Source organism: Macaca thibetana, chromosome 6 (assembly GCF_024542745.1).
Source record: "Macaca thibetana thibetana isolate TM-01 chromosome 6, ASM2454274v1, whole genome shotgun sequence".
NCBI classification, from domain to species: Eukaryota; Metazoa; Chordata; class Mammalia; order Primates; family Cercopithecidae; genus Macaca; species Macaca thibetana.
This window is the reverse complement of record NC_065583.1, coordinates 8,792,089-8,812,235: the sequence shown is the minus strand read 5'-3', so window position 1 is coordinate 8,812,235 and position 20,147 is coordinate 8,792,089. Positions and strand designations below refer to the sequence as shown.

The following is a 20,147-nucleotide window of genomic DNA, read 5'->3' as shown; positions in this document are numbered from 1 at the left end:
CAGCAAGTGTCCCTTCTCAACTGTGGCCTGCGGCATGCTCCACTGCAAGTTTGCTGAGGCTGAGGCTGTGGGCTGTCAGCTTGATGCCTCCCCTGTCAGTCACAGGCTCGGGCCCTGCGGAAGTAGGAATATTCCTGCAGGAAGTCCACAGCTTTTGAAACAGACATGCTTACAAAGTCAGACTTCGACGCGCTGCTGCACAGTAAGCTGCGTTCCCTCCTCAGACACAGCTCGCACACTCTTCTTCATTGGGCTGGGATAAGGTAACCCCTGAGTTTTTCAGTGTGGCATTTGGGAGCCTTTGATAAACAGCCCCAACTCCTCCCTTGTGCCTCTTTGTTTCCTGCTGCTGCCAGCACCCTGACCCCCATCTCATTTGAAGTTCAATAATACCAGACTCTTTTAGTTCCTTAGACATGCCCGCATGCTGGGCAGTTTCTGTCCTCTGCACCTGTTCATGCTGTTCCCTCTGCCCAGATGCTTTTCCCTCTCTTCCTGAGTAATGCAGACTCATCTTCAGAGCCTTAGCACAGGATGTCCTTTCCCCTGGGAAGCCCTCCCTGAATACAGCCTGCAACCTCCATTGAGTTGGGGGCCTTCCCTCTAACCCCCATGGTCTGCAGATTCCTCTGGGTCAGGGTGGATCCCGCAGAGTCTCATTGTTCCAAGTCTGTGTCACAGGGGCTTGGCCAAGGCCCGATTCTTGTCTGCTCATCTCCCCAGTCCTGGCACCTCCTGAAGGACTGGCGCCATGTGGCCATCAGCCCAGGCTGCGGAGGTAGATGGCATCCGGCACCAGAGGAGGGAGCAGTGTGTCCAACAGACGTGAGCTCAGACTGCAGCTCTCAACATGTGACCTTAGCAAGTTTCTTCACTGCTCTGAGCCTCCATTTTCTTTTCTGTAAAATGGGAATTATCAGATCGCAAAGTCGAAGGATTCAGTGTTGTTTAGTCGTTCATTCATTCGAGAAGTGTCTATTGAGTGCCTGCTATGCGTCGGTGTCCAGGGAGCACAGCAGGGTGTGGACCTGCTAATGCAAGGAGGCAGATGAGAACCAGACGGGTATGAGATAGCAGGTGATCCCAGAGGCTGTAGCAGGTAAGGGGATGGGGAATGGGGTCAGGATGCTCTCGTGCACAGGTGGACATGGAGGGCCTCTCTGTTGGGCCCTGAGGGGCCGAGGGAGGGCCATGTGGAAGAGGGTCCCAGGAAGGGGTCAGGCACAAAGGCTTGAAATGGAGCCACACTGGATGCTGTTCCCAGCACGGCAGGGAGATCATGCAGGAAGCAGCAGAGGACGTGGCGGCAGGAGGCCAGGAGGTGGGGACATGATGCTTGACCAGTGGCCAGATGTGGCCTGTGGGCCACCCCGAGGACATGGACTTGGACTCTGAGAGAATAGAAGCCGTGGAGGGTTCTGGGGCAGAGGAGTGATAAGATCTGATGTAGGTTTAAAAAGATCTTACCAGTCATTATTGGGGAAAGGCCCAGGCTGTGGGGAACGTGGAAGCTGGCAGCCCAGGGAGGAGCCTGCCATTCTTCTCTATGAAGAGACGACCTTGGACCAGGGCAGCAGAGAAGAGCTCAGGTGCCAGGTGTGTTTGGAAGGTGGACTGACAGGGTTTCGCCTGAGGGATGGGATGTCAGGAGTGAGACGGGGGTTCCGGGATCATACCAAGAGTTCTAGTCTGAGCATCTGGGAGGAGGAGAAGGAGGAGGGGGAGGGGGAGAGGGAGGAGGAGGAGAAGGAGGAGGGACTTTGTGCTGAAACAGGGAGAAGCTGAGGTGGCTTCTGCCACATGGCTGTCACCAGCATCCTTCGTTCTATAAATACTCATCTGGCACCTCTTGCTGGCTTGGCTCTCAACGGCTTGAGACCTGGGGAAGAGATGAGGCTGCCACAGTCTGTCTATCAGGGATCCCCTGTCTAGCGCACTGGGGCAAACTTGGGTAGGAAATGATAGGGATTTGGAGTCCGAGGAAGCCCCATTAATCTGCAGGCTCGGAGGTCATCCCCCAGCCCACTGTGGGGTCAGCCATCTAGAATCCACAGAGCTGGAGGGGGAGCAGCTGCCATGAGGCCTGGCTTTGTGCCCGTTGCCCAGGTGGGCACTTCACATGCCCCCTCTCACCAGAGAGTCCTGGCAGCACCCTCGGAAGCTATGGTAGTGCCCCCATTCTGCAGATGAGGAGCCTGAGGCCCGGAGAGATGGGATGACTCCTTTGCACAGTTGAAAATGATACAGGCAGGATCCAAACCCAGATCTGCCTGATTCCAGTGTCCTCCCTGGATCACACAGCATGAAGCCCCAGTGTTCCTCCCCCTGGAGAAGGTGACCAGACTCCTGAAACTCAGCATTTCTCCCCCAGGTCCCCGGCAATTTCCACGTGTCCACACACAGTGCCACAGCCCAGCCACAGAACCCGGACATGACGCATGTCATCCACAAGCTCTCCTTTGGGGACACGCTACAGGTGAGCAGGGGACACTCGAGATGGCATGGCTGGGGGTGGGCCTTCTGGGGCTCTGTCACTCAGTGCCCTCTGTCCTCTCTGGGGACAAGGAAGAGCTACCCTTAAAGTGACATCTGAGCCAAGCCTGGAAGGGTAAGAAGGGTTTCACCAGGAACAGAACGGGGAAACGGGTCCTAGGCAGGGGGTGTCTCAAACATCACCCCTCTCCTACAGCACCCAGCTGGTGGTTTTCATATGAAAGACCCTCAAGGTTACTTTCAGAAAAATGGATCAGTAAGCGTATGTGGCATGGCATGTTGTTCTGTGCCGAGATGCCAGAGGCCCAGGGCACAAGGGCTCGCTTGACAGCTGAGAGGGCCCAGAAGCACTTGCCTGAATTGGGAGCCGGGAGGTGGGGTGTGTGGGGTGCGAGAGACCCATGTTAGATTGAGGAAGGTGGAGACTGAAGGTCTGGTTGGTGACTCAGAGCACCCATCTGCAGCAAGGAAGATGGACCCAGGAGGCAAGAGTATAGGCAGGGAAGTGAGAGAAGGGCCCAGACCAAGGCAGGGTGGAGGGGAGAGGAGCAGAGGAGGAGCTGAGGAGGGAGGAGCAGTGGTCTCGCATTGCCGCACGCAGGGGCAAAACAGAAGGACACAGAAACTGCGGTCCCAAGTTTAGTCATTAGTGGGTTGGAAATCTGATTTTTAAAAAAATGTACAAAACGGCCGGGCGCGGTGGCTCACGCCTGTAATCCCAGCACTTTGGGAGGCCGAGGCGGGTGGATCACAAGGTCAGGAGATCGAGACCACGGTGAAACCCCGTCTCTACTAAAAATACAAAAAAAAATTAGCCGGGCGCGGTTGTGGGCGCCTGTAGTCCCAGCTACTCGGGAGGCTGAGGCAGGAGAATGGCGTGAACCCGGGAGGCGGAGCTTGCAGTGAGCCGAGATCGCGCCACTGCACTCCAGCCTGGGCGACAGAGCGAGACTCCGTCTCAAAAAAAAAAAAAAAAAAAAAAAAATGTACAAAACTTAGCTTAGGGCCCATCCATCCATTCATTTTCTGTCCATCCATCTATTCAACAAGTATGTATGAAGTACCTACCATGTTCCAGGCCTTGCATACCTCGGTGAGGACAAACATGGTCCCTGCCCACCCAGAGCTTCCAGTCTAGAGGGGAAGACAGATGTTAATCAAATAATGGTACAGGCCGGGCGCGATGGCTCACGCCTGTAATCCCAACACTTTGGGAGGCTGAGGCGGGTAAACTGCTTGAGGTCAGAAGTTTGAGACCAGCCTGGCCAACACGGTGAAACTCTGTTTCTACTAAAAATACAAAAATTAGCCGGGCGTGGTGGTGGGCACCTGTAATCCCAGCTACTCAGGAGGCTGAGGCAGGAGAATCGCTTGAACCCGGGAGATGGAGATTGCAGTGAGCCGGGATCGTGCCACTGCACTCCAGCATGGATAACAGAGTAAGACTCCTCTCAAAAAAATAAAAAATAAAAATAAATGGTACAAATAAATGTGAGATAAAGCCATGACGCATGACAATGGAAGAGAACATTCTAGCCTTCTTGTCTCCGTAACCACGGTTCTCATGGGTTAGAAATGAAGCCTTCTCATGGTCAGTCTCAAGACAGCAAATAGACAAACTTCCTTTTCCTTGTTGAGGAATTGCAGCTCCTTCCACGTGTTGAGGAATTGCTTGTTGAGAACATGCAGTTGTGTGAAGTGCTCAGTAAACATCAGCCTCCTGAGACCAAGATCAGGGATTACACCATCCTGCTGCTGCCCGCCGCTCCTGGAGTGGCCATCTCCACAGAATCATGTCCCCGCCTACCTCTCTGATGTCTCCTCCTTCCTTCTATTCAGACACCTCACTTCCTTCCTCCTGGGGGCCGTGTGGGCCTGTCTCCAGACTCAAGCCTTTGTACGTGCTGCTCACCAGTTTAACTTCCCACTTTCCTCCAGATCTTGGTGTCAATGTCATTTCCTCCAGGAAGCCCTCCAGGGTGTCTAGCTCAATAACCCCTGTTAACTATGCCCATGGTAGCATGCTCCATTTACCAGGTATGCCTTGTCCTTCTTTAGATGTTCCTTGAGGCCAACCTGGTTTCCCATTGTCCTCAGAGAAAAGGTGGGATGTGGTTTTCAGTCCCACTCTACAGCAGCCCACCCCGCTGCCCGGAGGAGGGTTCTGTTCACACCTGCTGTGTGTTCTCTGCAGCAGACATGATGGGGGGCCCACACGCTGGGGCACCCCTGCCTGGACTCCTCTATGGACCTTTCAGAAGACCCTGGGATCTCAGGAGAAACCTTCTGGACTCAGAATCCACGTTCACTTGAATTTTCTGTGTGGCTTCATGAAAAGAGTCCAGCTTAGTGTCAGACAGACCTGATTTCAGAGTTTAGCTTAGCCACTTACCAGCCGGGCAAGTTTTGGTGTCTTTCCAAGCCTTGAGTTGCTCTTCTGTGAAATGGGCCCAATGATACATCAGTTGGGGCATGAAATGAAATTATATGAAGGGGCCAGGATAGAGCATCACATAGTAGGTGCTAGAGATGGGAAACAAGCTTGTGCCTACTGTGTGCCAGGCCCGTGCTGCCTCTTGCTCGCCACAAATCTCCTGGAGCCCCCTTTTACACACTGGTAGGGTTCCTAGACCAGGTGGCACCTGGCCATCCCCCACAACCAGGGCCAGGCCTGGAGGTGGAGGTGTCCTGGGGACCATCCCCTCACTGAATTTTTCCACAGGTCCAGAACGTCCACGGAGCTTTCAATGCTCTCGGGGGAGCAGACAGACTCACCTCCAACCGTATGTATCCCTGCTGGGAACAGCCTTCTGCTCCAAGATACCCAGTACAGCAGGCAGGGATGGGGGAGGGCAGAGGGGTGGGGGTGCCTGTCCAGCACCCACTCCAAGGCAAGGAGGCTGCTCATGCTCCATTCCCACAGCTAGCCAGTGGGAAGGTGGACCCAGCCCCATCTGACGGAGAAGGAAGAAGGCTTGTCAGGGGAAGGTGCATGCCATCCCTTGGCACAGTAGACGCACGCACACAGTGGATACCAGCTATTACCATTATTGTTGCTGTCATCACAGCCACATCATCATCCTTAGTTGAACTAATTACCTAAGATCCCACAGGGAGCTACAGCAGAACCAGAATCTGTTCTGGCTCCAGGTCGCATCGTGAGAACAGGTCTGTGGGTGGCCCAGTCAGGTCTGACCACATGGCTGCTTCCCCTACACCTCACTCTCCTCCTGCTCAAACTCCTCCCATCGACAGTGGCTCCCCTAGAGTCCTCACCCTCCTTAGCTCCCTGGCACCTTGGCCCAGATCAAAGACAACAGCATATCTCCACACGCAGACAGGAGAGAATGCATACCTGTGCGTGCACACCAACACACATGAGCTCACATGGCCTCAGACCCGTGCACAGAATGGGCCCGGGAGGCCTGTCTGCTCAAGCAGACCCGCAGACCCACTGCTGCACAGGGTACCTGGATTTTTCTTATTTCCTCATCTGAGCTCATCTTTTAATCCACGTCTTTTCTTATCATTTCCTGAAATGTGTTTGCTCTCCCATTGTCAGGGATCGAAGGCAAAGAAAACATTCCTCTGTGACCTGCCCCCTGACAAATCAAACCTCATTTTTCTGTGTCCCTGTGAATCCTTGTCCATAAGCAGAAGTCACTTTTCTTTTTTTCCAAGGCATGGATTGCAGTTGACTGTCTGCTTTCTGTACCTGACCTTATTACATAGCCATGATTTTCTTACTTTCCAGTTGTAATGGGAGCACAGTTGTCCATCTTGCAGCTCTGCTGTGCTTTTCTTTCTTTCTTTTTTTTCTTTTTGAGATGGAGTCTCACTCTGCCACCCAGGCTAGAGTTCAATGGCACAGTCTCGGCTCACTGCAACCGCAGCCTCCCGGGTTCAAGCAATTCTCCTGTCTCAGTCTCTGGGTAATTGGGATTACAGGTGCCCGCCACTATGCCCGGCTAATTTTTTGTATTTTTAGTAGAGACAGGGTTTCACCACATTGGCCAGGCTGGTCTCGAACTCCTGACTTCAGGTGATCTGTCCGCCTCTGCTCAGCTTTTCATTTTTTTTTTTTGAGACGGAGTCTCACTCTGTTGCCCAGGCTGGAGTGCAGTGGCCGGATCTCAGCTCACTGTAAGCTCCGCCTCCTGGGTTTACGCCATTCTCCTGCCTCAGCCTCCTGAGTAGCTGGGACTACAGGCGCTCGCCACCTCGCCTGGCTAGGTTTTTTTTTTTTATTTTTTAGTAGAGACGGGGTTTCACCGTGTTAGCCAGGATGGTCTCGATCTCCTGACCTCGTGATCCGCCCATCTTGGCCTCCCAAAGTGCTGGGATTACAGGCTTGAGCCACCGTGCGCGGCTCTGCTCGGCTTTTCTAAGGCATTGTCTTCTCACTGGGAAGCAACTGCTGTTTTCTGTGTTTCATCGTGGCAGTAATGCCTCTGATATGTACAGGGTTGGCGCTGTATTACCCGATTGCTTTTCAGCTGTGTCTGGTTCCCATTCATGCTGCCTCCAGCAACGGATAAGTAGACGGCAGCACCTCCTTATTTGAATGCAAATGTCTGGTAGTAATAGAGGTAGATGATTCTTGGTGTGGTGCTGTGGTCATTGTCGTTTTGTGTCATGGTAACATGCCATCCCACGTTGGCCGTCCACAAATGTTCGCAGCTATGATGGACGCCTCAGCTGCTGGACAGGAAAGAGGATCAAGCTAAGAAGGCCCAGAGCGTGCAAGCAGAGAGGGTGTGGACAGAAACCTTGCCTTCTCCAGGGCTAGTGACGAAAGTCATCTCAGGCTGGCTTAAGTGGAGAGAAAAAGTATGAGATCAAGCGAGGGACAGCCGGGGAAGGGCTGGCTTTTATTTCCTCGGCTCCCAAGCTCAGTCCCCGGCACTGGGCCTTTGCCTTTGGAGGTCCCTCTGTGCCCAGGTCTTGCTGTGGGGGTTGCTTCGTAGCATTAAGGTCTCAGTTCAAATGCCACCACCTCCAAGAAGCCCTCGCTGGTCACCCTATCTAAAGTAACCCCCACTCCTAAGGACAAACCTGTTTTTTCTTCCTAGCATAGACCACTCTCTGAAATCACCTTGTTCTCCCAGTCATCTGCTGCCCTTGGCTGTTGCACCAGCTAGAACATAGCACTCTGCCTTGCCCACTGCTTTGTCCCCAGGACCCAGCCCTGTGCCCAGGGTATAGTGGGTGTATAATCGATTATTAGAGGCCTGGAGGCCACCGTGGAAGAGCTCCTGCCAGATGGTGGTGCAGTGCGGTCGTGAGGACCTTGGCCTCCAGTGTCCCGCTCCACTCTTTCCCAGCCCTGTGGTCTTGGGAAAGTCATTTAACTCTGCTAAGCCTCCGTTTTTGCATCTGTAAAGTGGGAAGAATCCTCTCCACCTTAAGCCTTGCCATGAGGATTAATGAGATGCATGTACAGAGTTTAGTACACGGCCTGCCACATTGTGAGCGCTCAATAAATGTTGGCCGTTCTCTTCATTGTTGTCAACAGCTAACTTCAGGAACGAGATCCCCTAGGGCAGAATCTAAGGAGAACCTTTCCTATATCGAATTGTGTCTTGTATTGTGATACTGAATTGTTTAACTGGTCCCAAATGACATAACTGGGATGAAACCAGCTTGTCATGTATATGTAACACATAATATGGGCTGTCACATATATGTGTGTGTGTATATGTGTATGTAAGTATACACACACACACACACATATATGGGCTGCTGGTATGTAAGTGTACACACACACACACACACACATATATGGGCTGCTGGTTTAAAAACGCAGGTTCTGGGCCCCACTCCAGTGGCGGGATAGGGATGAAGCAAGATTGGCCAGACGTCGGTAATTGCTGAAGTTGGGAAGTGGGTACGTGGGAGTCCATTATACGATTCCCTATGTTTTAGATTTGGATTTTTCCATAAGAAGATTTTGCGGGTAAGGGAGGAGGGAGTGAGCCTGAAGGGAGTGTGGGCCGACCTAGACCAGGTTGGAGCCAGCAGTCTCTAGGAATGGTCAACTCACAAGGAGTCCACATGGGTCTAATTAACTGCAGTGTCTCCAGTGGGCACTTGGCAAATTGTATCAAAGGCCTTAAAAATGGTCATTGCCTTTGAGTCATCAATTGTACTCATAGGAGAGTAAGCTAAGGAAATAATTAAGAGAGTGTACAAAGATCTAGGAAAACAATGTTCATTAGGCCATTGTTTGTAAGAATGAAAATGAGGAACCACGTCAGTATTCAGGCATGGGGGTTGATTGAGCGTGGTACCTGCCCAAGATGAGCGAGGAGTGTCAGGACCTTGCTGGCAGTCGGGCAGCAAACATTTATTGAGCACCTACTATATACTGGGCATTGGGCTAGGTTCTGGGGATAGAGAGATAAATAAAACAAACCTCTATGGAGCTTATGTTCTGTGTCTTAGACCTGAAAAGTTCACGATGTTCAGTTCTTACAAAAAGATACAGTATGGTGCTATTTTAGGAAAATATAAGTGTATATATAAACATGTCTGGCAGTTTATATGTAAGAATGAGAACCATAGTTTTCTGATGGTGAATTTATGGGTGTTTTGTTTTTTTTTTTTTTTTTTTTTTACCCTTGGTGATCACCTGTGTTTTGTACAATTTTTTTTTTTTTTTGAGATGGAGTCTCGCTCTATTGCCCAGGCTGGAGAGCAGAGGCGGCTCACTGCAACCAGCGATTCTCCTGCCTCAGCCTCCCTAGTAGCCAGGACTACAGGTGTGTGCCACCACGCCTGGCTAATTTTTGTATTTGTAGTAGAGATGGGGTTTCACTATGTTGGCCAGGCTGGTCTTGAACTCCTCACCTCAAGTGATCCTCCCACCTCAGCCTCCCTAAGTGCTGGCATTACAGGCATGAGCCACCATGTCCAGCCTTGTACAAATTTTAGCAAGAAATATGACAGGGGTGATTTTGATAAGGCATTCACTTTTTCATTGCTTCAAGTTTTTAACGTAGGGCAATAGGCATTTGGACACCACTGTCAAGCGTGGTCTTGGGCTCTTGTTTTAAAAATGTAAATACTGAGCTCCACCCTTGACCCATTTAATGGGCTGCTCCTGGAAAGAGGCCCAGGTGTCCTTTAATCCAAATGATTCGACTGCTTCTGACATCTGAGAACCATTACGGGGTTGAACAGAGGGATGTTGGAGTCTTCATGGACTTGGCTTGGCGGCTGCAGGACTTGTCTCAGGTTTTCAGAGGAACCCACTCAGAACAATTCAGGAAGCACTTCCTTTGCTTACTGAGATGTGGCTTTGGCAGGAAGGGACAGGAAGGGAGTGTCGGGGCAGGGAGGGAGTGTTAGGGCAGTGAATGCTGTCTGCATCCCCAGCCTTCTAACAGAAGAGGACTGACTCGGCTATGCGACCAGGCTTAGAACCCACAGGCCTAAATTGCTGTGTTCTTTTAGCTCTGTAGTCCATGACCCGAGATTCTGGAAGGCCCATGAGCTTCCTGTAAGCATCCCAGAAGGCCCAGGACAGTTCATACCTTTCCTGGGTGATATCTGGCCGCTCTGGGCCAGCATTCTATTAGCCCAGCATTGGACTCCAGTTACCTCATGCTTATCAGCAGCTGATTCATCTGTGCTTTCATTCATGCCCCTGTCCAGTCATCCTTCCATCCGTTCATTCATTCAGTAAGCATTTGCCACGGTCCACTTGGTACCAGGCCCTGCATGGGGCTCTGGGGACACAGAGATGAGTAAGGCTCCATCCCTGCCTCCAGCAGCTCCCCCATCCAGGAAGAACTGATCTGCCGTTGATTTCTTTCCCCATTTTCAGTTACTCAGTGCTTCATCGGTGCAGTTTTTCTGGTTGATAGGCTCTTTTCTTTTTAATACTGAAACATAGTTTGTTTTAAAAGTAAAACTATTCAAACAATATCAGAGGCTGTACAATGAAATGGGATCTTTCTCAAATCCTGCCTTCCTCCCCAGAAGCTAAAGCTGCCCGTGGTTCCTTGGGCATCTTTCCAGATAATTCTCCTATATATTTACATGGATAGAGAGTGTCTCCCCGTACCCCAATCCACGACTTGGTTCTTTTCCCTGTTGGAGAATAGCTGCTCCTAGCACCCACTTTTTTTTGAGACAGAGTCTTGCTCTGTCGCCCAGGCTGGAGTGCAGTGGTGTGATCTTAGCTCACTGCAACCTCCGCCTCCCAGGTTCAGGCGATTCTCCTGCCTCAGCCTCCTGAGTAGCTGGGATTTTTGAATTTTTAGTAGAGACGGGATTTCACCATCTTGGCCAGGCTGGTCTCAAACTCCTGACTGCAGAAGATCCACCCGCCTCGGCCTCCCAAAGTATTGGGATTACAGGTGTAAGCGACCGCGCCCAGCCAACATTCACTCTTTCATGGTTGCTCTGTCGATGGACGTTTGGGTTGTTTCCAGAAATTTAATAATGTATACAGTGCAGGAGAAAGATCCTGATGGATAGAGTCTCCCAATTCCCCGTATCCAAGGGGAGATGAAGAGCAGCTGGTTGGTGGTAAAACTGTGGGGAATGAGCCCCCTGTTGTGCCCAGGGGGTTTAGGATTAGGACTGAAATGACATAGAGCTGTCAGCGGGCAGTGCCTGTCCCCCTGCTTCATTCTGCTGTGTCCTTCCCGCAGCCCTGGCCTCCCACGACTACATCCTGAAGATTGTACCCACGGTTTATGAGGACAAGAGTGGCAAGCAGCGGTACTCCTACCAGTACACGGTGGCCAACAAGGTGCGCGGGCGATGGCTGGGCCGAGCTCTGTGCGGCGGCGCCCTCTGCTGACCGAGAGCAGAGACGACAGGCGGCTGCACCGACGCACTTTCTTCTGGTTCCTTTCTGGAGGCCTTTCCTGGGGGTTAGGTTGGGCCAGGCTCTGTCTCTGGGTAAAGGTGAAAGGCCTAGTCCCTGCCATGTGGCAGTCTCAGAGTCAAGGAGAACAGATCTAACCAGGAGATAGGGTTTGAGAAAGAGCAGGTAGGCTCCGTCCTACAAAGGTCCTGGGGTTGCAGGGCTGTTTCTCAAACAGCCCTGCATCTGGTCCGAGTCCTTTAGACACAGACCCCAGGGTGCTCAACACACACAGACACTGCTGCTCTCAGGGCAAAGGCACTTTACCCAAACTCATGAGGCTGCTGAGTCACACCAAGATGGCTGTTGATTGATTTGCTGTTGATTGACAGGGGTGTCCCCAGGACCCCAACACTCAAAGTCATGGAGAAGACACCAGGCCTTAGTGGGCAGCAGAGTATGGTCAGAGTCTGCAGAGTGGGATGGCCCAGAAATTAGTAGTCTCAAGCCAAGACAGGCTTGGGCTTCCCCAGGGGCACCACACCAATGGGACATGAATACTTGAAGCCTGTTGGTTGAGATGCCCCTGCTAAACCCTGGTGGATGGGTTTTTCCCACTTACCACCAGGACTGTCCTTTTTCTTGCATTCCAAGGCTGCCCAAACCCCTTATAAGTGATACCTGTTTAGTTCAGTTAATTATAACAATAGTAGGAGGCATAGCTGTCAGTCATTGAGTACTTCCCGGGGGCTAGACATGCTAAGCTCGCTTCTTCCATCTTCTCAATCATCATGACAGCTCTGATGTTGAGACTGTTATTGAGCCCATTTTGTTGATTTGGCCATTGAGGCACTGAGAGGTGGTTGTAGAGCTATAAAGTGGCTGAGTGGGGATTAGAACAGGTTTTCCTTGAGCTCCAGAGCCTGGCTTCTTGATCACCTCATGCCTCAGTCTAAGGAAGGGGCTGTGAGTCTGCCCACCTGCAAGCTGCTCTCTGTCCAGTGACTTAGTCCCTCTGTTCTGACTCGCCCTAAATTGATGTTCCCGGGAGCTCTGTTTCTTTTATTCACTGTTTCACAAGGGGCATCTCATTGTAACCCTCACATGCTCATAGCAACTAACAGATGGAAAAGCACAGATGCAAGCTCAGGACCACACTGCAGTTCAAATTCCAGCTCAGACATTCACTAGCTATTGACCCGGGACATGTCACATAGCCACTTGTGCCTCAGTTTACTCATTCATAAAATGGAGATGATACTTTATAAGATTGCTGTCACATGAGGCAATGTTTTCAAAAATGCCTAGCCCACCAAAAAAAAAAAAAAAACCTTTAGGTAAATGATACTGACTGTTGCTATTTTTCACTCTTTTTCTCTGTCCCTCACCTCTAGGCTGTGACCCAGACAGTCAGCCTACCCCAGAAGCTCTCCTAGAGAAAGCTGATCTTCCCTTACTCAAAGCTCCTTTTCCCAATGCTTTGGCGAGGCCGAGCAGCCAGAGCAGCTTGCTCAGCTTCTCTGCGGCTGCATCCGCACTCTGCCCTGGGAGCAGGCAGCAGTGACCCAGTGGGAGGTCAGGGCTCAGTGTTACCTCTGGAGCGGCCTGGGCTCCTCAGGCTCAGCATTTGGGGTTGGGGGTACCCCAGTGGTTCAATACAGTCTCCAGTTGTTGCAGATTTTAGCACCTTGAAGTGCCCAAACTGGAGAGATCCCAGAGGTCATCATCCCAGGCCCATCAGTGTTTAGATGGGGAAACCAAGTCCCTGAGGGAGGGAGGGGCTGGCCCAAGGACGCACTGTTAGCTCAGCCCCTTAGTATCCTTAGTCCCTGCTGTGTGCATTCTTGGGAAAGTTGGTGGCAGGGCGGGGCCTTCTGGCTTTGCAGTTCGGTCCATTCCTCTGAAGAAGCTAGCCCACTCCCCACACGGGGTTTACACCCGTCACACACACACACACACACACACACACTGGGTCTCCTGTTTATCCATCATGTGTGGCTCAGAATGTCCCCTCCCCAGTCTCCCAGATGCCTCCCAGGAGAATGGGTCATTTGTTCATTTGTTCATGGCCCCCTCAACTCTCCATGTCCCTCCATCCAACATGCGTGATGTCGCAGTGTTAGGGATATTCTTATGTCTTCCTCCTTCTGCAGACTGTGACTCCCTCTGGGGAAAAGGCGGGACTTGCTCACCTCGGGTCCCCAGCAGCCAGCCATGGGCCACCACAGTGGAGGCGTTCAGCAAACCATTGTTGAATAAATGAATGGATTTCGCATGGCCTAGGGGTTGAAGGAGGCCATAGGCCTTTACTCAGCCAACAATTACACTTTTCCTTTTACAGCTCTGCTTCCTAATGTATTTTCTGATTCTGGTGCTGCTTGCAGCTCACATGGTCAATTTCTAAACAACCAAGGGGGTCACAAATGCCCAGGTGTGCTCAGCGGAGTTTAGGGCCTCCAGGGGAAGGGATGTGAGAGAGGGAGTGGGGGAGTCTGGCTTTGTGGAGCAGAGAGGGAGGAAAGTCCTTTCTGGAGGGTTACTGGGGGACCCACCCACCCTGGGACACAGTTTGTACTTCTGATTCTCATATCCTCTACCCCAGGAATACGTCGCCTACAGCCACACAGGCCGCATCATCCCTGCCATCTGGTTCCGCTACGACCTCAGCCCCATCACGGTCAAGTACACAGAGAGACGGCAGCCGCTGTACAGATTCATCACCACAGTGAGTGGCCTGGGGCAGTGGGCTGGGCCCTGAGCCAGCCACCCTGCGCCTGCTCTGGGCCCCTTTCCTTAGTGCCCCTCACCTGTTCTTGCTGAAACAGGATGCAGCCTACAGGGCTAGCGGCTCTGGTTGCGCACAGGAGGCTTCGACCCGAAGGATGCTGAGAAATGTTCTCAGAAACACATCAGTATCAATGACGTTTTGTCTAGAAAGTATTTTCCAGAGGAGAATGCCCCGAAATCCATTTAATTCCTGAAGCAAATCTCCATATGGTTCCAGGAGATGTTTAGGATTTTCTCCAGTTTTTTATTGTTATGGAAATTATTCTTAGGAGAGTTTATCCTTTAATGTGTAAATTTTACACCAAAGATTTAGCTCATTTTTTTTCAGGTCTAATTTCCAGTTGTAGCTGCTGATAGGGTCAGATTTTTCTCTTTTCCTTCCTCCCTGTTCTTTCTTTTTTGCCATGGTCTTTACCACGTCCAGTTTTCTCTAGGGCAGCTTCAAGCTGATGTTAGTTTTCCTTTATGCTGATTATTTCTATCACGTCTACTGTTTCCTGGCCTCCCATTCAGAAGGTCCTTGGGGTCAGAACAGGAGGGCCAGGATGCCCTCCTTCACCCAAGAGGCCCAGGAGGCACTGAAGAAGCCAGAGTTAGCTGAGATGGAAGAGACAGGGTGGCTATCCCTACTTCACAGATTTGGAAACTGAGACCTAAAGATAAATATAGCATTGGGAGGCCCTTATTTTTCTGTACTTCTTTATACTTGTAATGATGGTTCAAGATCAAAGGTCTTGGCTCTTTGATTTCCCACAATAACTAGGTCAGTATTAGTCAGGACTCTGTTACCGAAGATCCAGAACCAGACCTTGAGCTGGCCTAAGGAGTAGAAGGTCTCAGGCATGGCTGGATCCAGCCTCAAACATTGCCAGGAATAGGTCTGTGTCTTCGGATCTGCTTTCCTCTATACTGACTTCATCTTCAAGTCAGTAGAAATGGCCTCGTTCTCAGTCATTCTAACCAAGTCCTAGATAGGACAGTGCTCTCACTGGCCCTGCTCAGGCCTCATGCCATCCTTGTGGCCTGGGAAATCAAATGCTCTGGTTGTCCAGGCTTAGGCCCTGTACCTGCTCTGGTGTCAACCCCATCCAAACCACAGGGACAGAGATTGTGAGGAATGAGTTTCCTCAAGAGAAAAGGCAGGGGCCAGCTACTGGAAGAGGAGAGAGTGGGTGCCAGGAGGCAGAACAGTGGGATGCTGCGACAGGGCCTCTGCCTTCTCATCTGCGTCGTAAGAACGATCATCTCTGTTCCTGCCACCTCCCAGGGCCTTGTGGGACTCAGGAGATCGTGAAAGGAGAAGCTCTTTGTAGATATGAAAAGCCAAGTAGGACGGGGCACAGTGGCTCACACTTGTAGTCCCAGCACTTTGGGAGGCTGAGGTGGGAGGATCGCTTGAGGCCAGGAGTTTGAAACCAGCCTGGGCAACATTGTGAAAGCTTATCTCTAAGAATCTTCTTAAATTAGCTGGATGTGGTGGTGTATGCACCTGTAGTCCCAGCTACTTAGGAGGCTGAGGTAGGAGGATCGCTTGAGCACAGGATTTTAAGGCTACAGTGAGTCATGATCATACCACTGCACTCCAGCCTGGGCAACAGAGCGAGACCCTTTCTCTAAAAAACAAAACAAAAACCCCCACAAAACAGACAGAGACATACAAAAGGTGTCATAAGTCTGGTGCTTACATGAGCCTCAGACAGTTTTTTGCTGTTCTCTTTGACCACATAAAAGTTAGAAACTTCTGTTCAACAAATGGCACATAACATAAAGCAAAAACGCCACATGCAGCCTGGGAAGATACTGGCCACACATATGGGAAAGAGGCAGCCTTCAGAATTCATATGTAAAGAACTCCTAGAGATCAGTAAGAAAAAGTTAACCACCAGGGCGCGGTGGCTCAAGCCTGTAATCCCAGCACTTTGGGAGGCCGAGGTGGGCGGATCACGAGGTCAGGAGATCGAGACCATCCTGGCTAACATGGTGAAACCCCGTCTCTACTAAAAATACAAAAAACTAGCCGGGCAAGGTGGTGGGCGCCTGTAGTCCCAGCTACTTGGGAGGCTGAGGCAGGAGAATGGCGTAAACCCGGGAGGCGGAGCTTGCAGTGAGCTGAGATCCGGCCACTGCACTCCAGCCTAGGCGACAGAGCGAGACACTCCGTCTCAAAAAAAAAAAAAAAAAAAAAAAAAAAACAAGAAAAAGTTAACAACCAAAAAAAAGTAGACAAGGCCAAGGACCAGCTCTTCACAGAGGAGATGATACTGGCAGTGAAAAGATGCTCAAGTTCACTAGAAATTGGAGGGATGAGATTTAAAACAAGACTCAATTCAGGCCAGACATAGTAGCTCAAAGATGTAATCCCAGCACTCTAGAGGGGTGGAAGCAGGAGGATCACTTGAGGCCAGCATTTTGAAACCAGCCTGGTCACCACAGCAAGACCTCATCCCTACAAAAGAAAAGTTAAAAAATTAGCTAGACATAGTGGTGCATGCCTGTAGTTTCAGCTACTTGGGAGGCTGGGGTGGGAGGATTGCTTGAGCGTGGGAGGTTGACACTGCATTGAGCCATGATGGTGGCACTGCACTCCAGCCTGGGCAACAAAGTGAGACCTGGTCTCAGAAAAATGAAAAAATTAAAAGACCCAATTGAATCCTATTGGACTGACAGAAATTGAAAACTTGGCCGGCTCACACCTGTAATTCCAGCACTTTGAGAGGCTGAGGCAGGCAGATCACCTGAGGCCAGGAATTCAAGACCAGTCCAGCCAACATGGCAAAGCGCTACTAAAAATACAAAAATTAGCAGGGCATGGTGATGTGCACCTGTAATCCCAGCTATTTGGGAGGCTGAGATGGGAGATTCACCTGAACCTGGGAGGCAGAGGTTGTGGTGAGCCAGGATCACTCCACTGCACTCCAGCCTGGGCAACAGAGTGAGACTGTCTCAAAAAAAAAAAAAAAAAAAAAGGCCAGGCGTGGTGGCTCATGCCTGTAATCCCAGCACTTTGGGAGACCGAGGCGGGTGGATCACGAGGTCAGGAGATCGAGATCAACTTGGCTAACACGGTGAAACCCCGTCTCTACTAAAAATACAAAAAATTAGCCGGGCGTGGTGGCGGGCACCTGTAGTTCCAGCTACTGGGGAGGATGAGGCAGGAGAATGGCATGAACCCAAGAGGCGGAGCTTGTAGTGAGCCGAGATTGCACCACTGCACTCCAGCCTGGGTGACAGAGCAAGACTCTGTCTCAAAAAAAAAAAAAAAAAAATTGAAAACCTGCTACTACAAAGATTGGGAAGATGTAAAGCCATGGGAACCCACATGTACTACTGGTGTGGAGGGACATGGATGTAGCTACTCTGAGGGGAGATGCACAGACGCCAGGACCCAAAAAATCAGGGGATTTGTGAGCAAATGATTTCACCCAAGACCCCACAGGTAGCACACCCCAAGTGGGTCTTGGTGCTGAGTCTTACTCCAGCTCTCCTACTTCATTCCCACGATAAGCCACACACAGAGGTACAAGTAGGTTCCCTGGTGCCTCCATGCAGGTCTAGACCACTCCTCAGAGGCCCTAGCACCTGTAGCATTGACTGTAGCAGAGAAACCCCCTCCATCCATGCCTCCCAGTAGGGTTCAGAAGGCTCTTCTCTGTCCCTGTTTCTGTTTGCTGTTGTATGGAAAGCAGCTGAGACTCTGGGCATTAAAAATCACCTGGTAATGGCCGGGCATAGCGGCTTATGCCTGTAATCTCAGCACTTTGGGAGGCTGAGGCAGAGGGATCACTTGAGGTCAGGAGTTCAAGACCAGCCTGGTCAACATCGCAAAACCTCATCTCTACTGAAAATACAAAAATTAGCCAGGCATGGGGGTAGGCATTTGTAGTCCCAGCTACTCGGGAGGCTGAGGAAGGAGAATCACTTGAACCCAGAAAACGGATGTTGCAGTGAGCCAAGATCATGCCACTGTATTCCAGCCTGGTGCCAGAGCGAGACTCTGTCTCACAAAATAATAATAACTTGGCCGGGTGCTGTGGCTCACACCTGTAATCCCAGCACTTTGGGAGGCCGAAGTAGGTGGATCACCAGGTCAGGAGTTCGAGACCAGCCTGACCAGCATTGTGAAACCCCATGTCCACTGAAAATATACAAAATTAGCCGGGCATGGTGTTGCATGCTTGTCGTCCCAGCTACTCGGGAGGCTGAGGCAGGAGAATTGCTTGAACCTGGCAGACAGAGATTGCAGTGAGCCAAGATCACGCCACTGTACTCCAGTCTGGACAGAATGAGACTCCATCTCAAAAAAAAAAAAAGAAAAGAAAAGAAAAGAAATCACTTGGCAAGTGGCTGAGAAATGAAGGGACTTCATTTATTCATTTAACATTTGCTAGAATTCACCATGTGCCGACCTCTGTAGCAGGCACCAGGGTTAGCTGAATCATACACAGTCCCTGCCTTCAAGGAGACCCCGCTGGTGGAGCAGATGAGTGAGCGCAGGGAGCATTGACGGGGCTGTAGTGGAGATGTGTGCCTGACACTGCAGGCAAACGAGAGGGCGCCATCCCCTTTGTTTGGGAAGCTCCAAGAAGGGAATCCTGTGATGGGCCTTGAGCTGAGGAGAAGGGGCCCTGGGAAAGGGAATACTATGTGCAGAGGTGCCCAGTGTAACGTGTCCTATGCAGGCCGTGCCACCCCCTTTGGCAGGTGACAGACTCCCCAGTGAGCCGCTGACCTTCTGAGAGCAGGAGGCTCCCAGAAGCCACAGGGAAGACGCTTCCTTTGTCAGAGACCCAATGCCTCCATGATTCCTTCTTCTCTTCCTGTCCTTGGCCACCAGCCTGTCCTCCATCTCTGCCCCACCCACCTCTGCTCAAGCATGGGCTGACAAAGCCCCGGGCTCGTGGACCACACTGCTGCAGGGAACCTCCTGACATCATTAGACTGGTGGTTCTTCTGAAGGCCCCGTGCCACCACCTTGGTTGCCATGGTAACCGTGGGGGTCAGCTCTGAAGGAGCCAGCCGGCCGGCTGTGCCTGGCAGATGGCGTCATTGTGGAGCTTCAAAGGCCCTTGTCACAGGGCAGCAGATGTGGAGATGACGCCAGCACTCAGACACACACATACACACACGGCACAAAGATCCCTGGGAGCCCTCGGAGGGTGGGGTGGGGCCGGGATGGAAGTGGAGGCACCTGCTGTGGCTTCTCTTTCTCTCTTTTTAAAATCAAACACTTGCGTGCAAAGCCCCTAAACGGCAAATGGGGGCCTCTGCAAATAGCTCCTTAGAGGGGCTGGAGACGAAGAGGGGCTTAGGTCAGGATGTCGTCATGTGGCGGCTGTGGGGCTGGGAGGCAGCTGTGGGTGGGCTGGAGGGAGGGAGGGTAGAGGCAGGTGGAGCCTCCCAGATGCATGGCCAAGTGTTAAGTACCTGGCTGCTCCCAGGTTGCCCCCGCAGGGTCTCATTGTCCCGAAAGGGCTTGTTTATCCCCAGCCTAAACAGTTTTTCCTCCTGGAAGTCTTTGGCCAGGCTTCCTGGAGCTCCTCTCTCGGCACGTGGGGCACCTTGCTCACAGCGATGTTCTGTGCTCTGTCAGAACATTCCAGTGCTAAGGGAGTAAACAGATCATATTTGACGACATGCAACTAATCCCCTCCAAAGTGCTCCCCTCCCACACAACACATTTGTCCCCTGCCACTTGCTGAAGCTCCCTTTTTGAGATTGAGATTGCATTCAAGTGGGTTGTGGTGACAGACTGGATGGCTTCAGAGGTGTCAGATCTCTTTCCTTGCGTGGTTGATTTTATTTTGGAGGAACAGCCAGAAGTCCATTAAACAAAGTGCCAGTTGGGCCAGTATGGCTGGGATGGTTTTTGCCCACCAAGAAGTACCGGATGGCGATGACACCCTCCCGTTGCGTGCTACTCAAAACTTATCATTCTTGAAGATTTGTGCAGCTCACTTAACTCGAGTGGTGCTCAGGACCCTTGGCCAGGGCTTAACTTGGGTATGAGGGAGAGTTGCTACAGGGAGCCCCACCCACAGACGTTCCTCTC

The 20,147-nt window shown here is 51.4% G+C and overlaps 3 protein-coding genes across 47 annotated transcripts in view; all 3 read left to right on the top strand.

Annotated features, from left to right (window-relative positions):
* Positions 1 to 20,147, top strand: part of ATP6V0E1 (ATPase H+ transporting V0 subunit e1) — a 380,972-nt gene that overhangs the window by 269,789 nt on the left and 91,036 nt on the right. The window lies entirely within an intron of this gene.
* Positions 1 to 20,147, top strand: part of RPL26L1 (ribosomal protein L26 like 1) — a 287,969-nt gene that overhangs the window by 240,513 nt on the left and 27,309 nt on the right. Inside the window, exon 1 of one of the 44 annotated variants that reach the window (XM_050793339.1) lies at positions 1,479 to 1,482. The exons of 41 other annotated variants lie outside the window; for them this stretch is intronic. The gene's annotated coding sequence lies outside the window, so the exon portion shown is untranslated. Of the gene's footprint in view, positions 1 to 1,478; positions 1,483 to 1,658; positions 1,663 to 4,699; positions 4,704 to 20,147 lie in introns of those variants that run through there. 2 more of the 44 variants (XM_050793353.1, XM_050793328.1) reach the window with 2 other exon arrangements.
* ERGIC1 (endoplasmic reticulum-golgi intermediate compartment 1) overlaps positions 1 to 20,147 on the top strand; it is a 122,848-nt gene that overhangs the window by 90,941 nt on the left and 11,760 nt on the right. For both annotated transcript variants that reach the window (XM_050793246.1, XM_050793245.1), the window contains exons 6-9: positions 2,372 to 2,476; positions 5,216 to 5,276; positions 11,154 to 11,254; positions 13,914 to 14,036. In XM_050793246.1, coding sequence (XP_050649203.1) covers positions 2,372 to 2,476; positions 5,216 to 5,276; positions 11,154 to 11,254; positions 13,914 to 14,036 — 390 coding nt within the window. The remainder of the gene's footprint in view (positions 1 to 2,371; positions 2,477 to 5,215; positions 5,277 to 11,153; positions 11,255 to 13,913; positions 14,037 to 20,147) is intronic.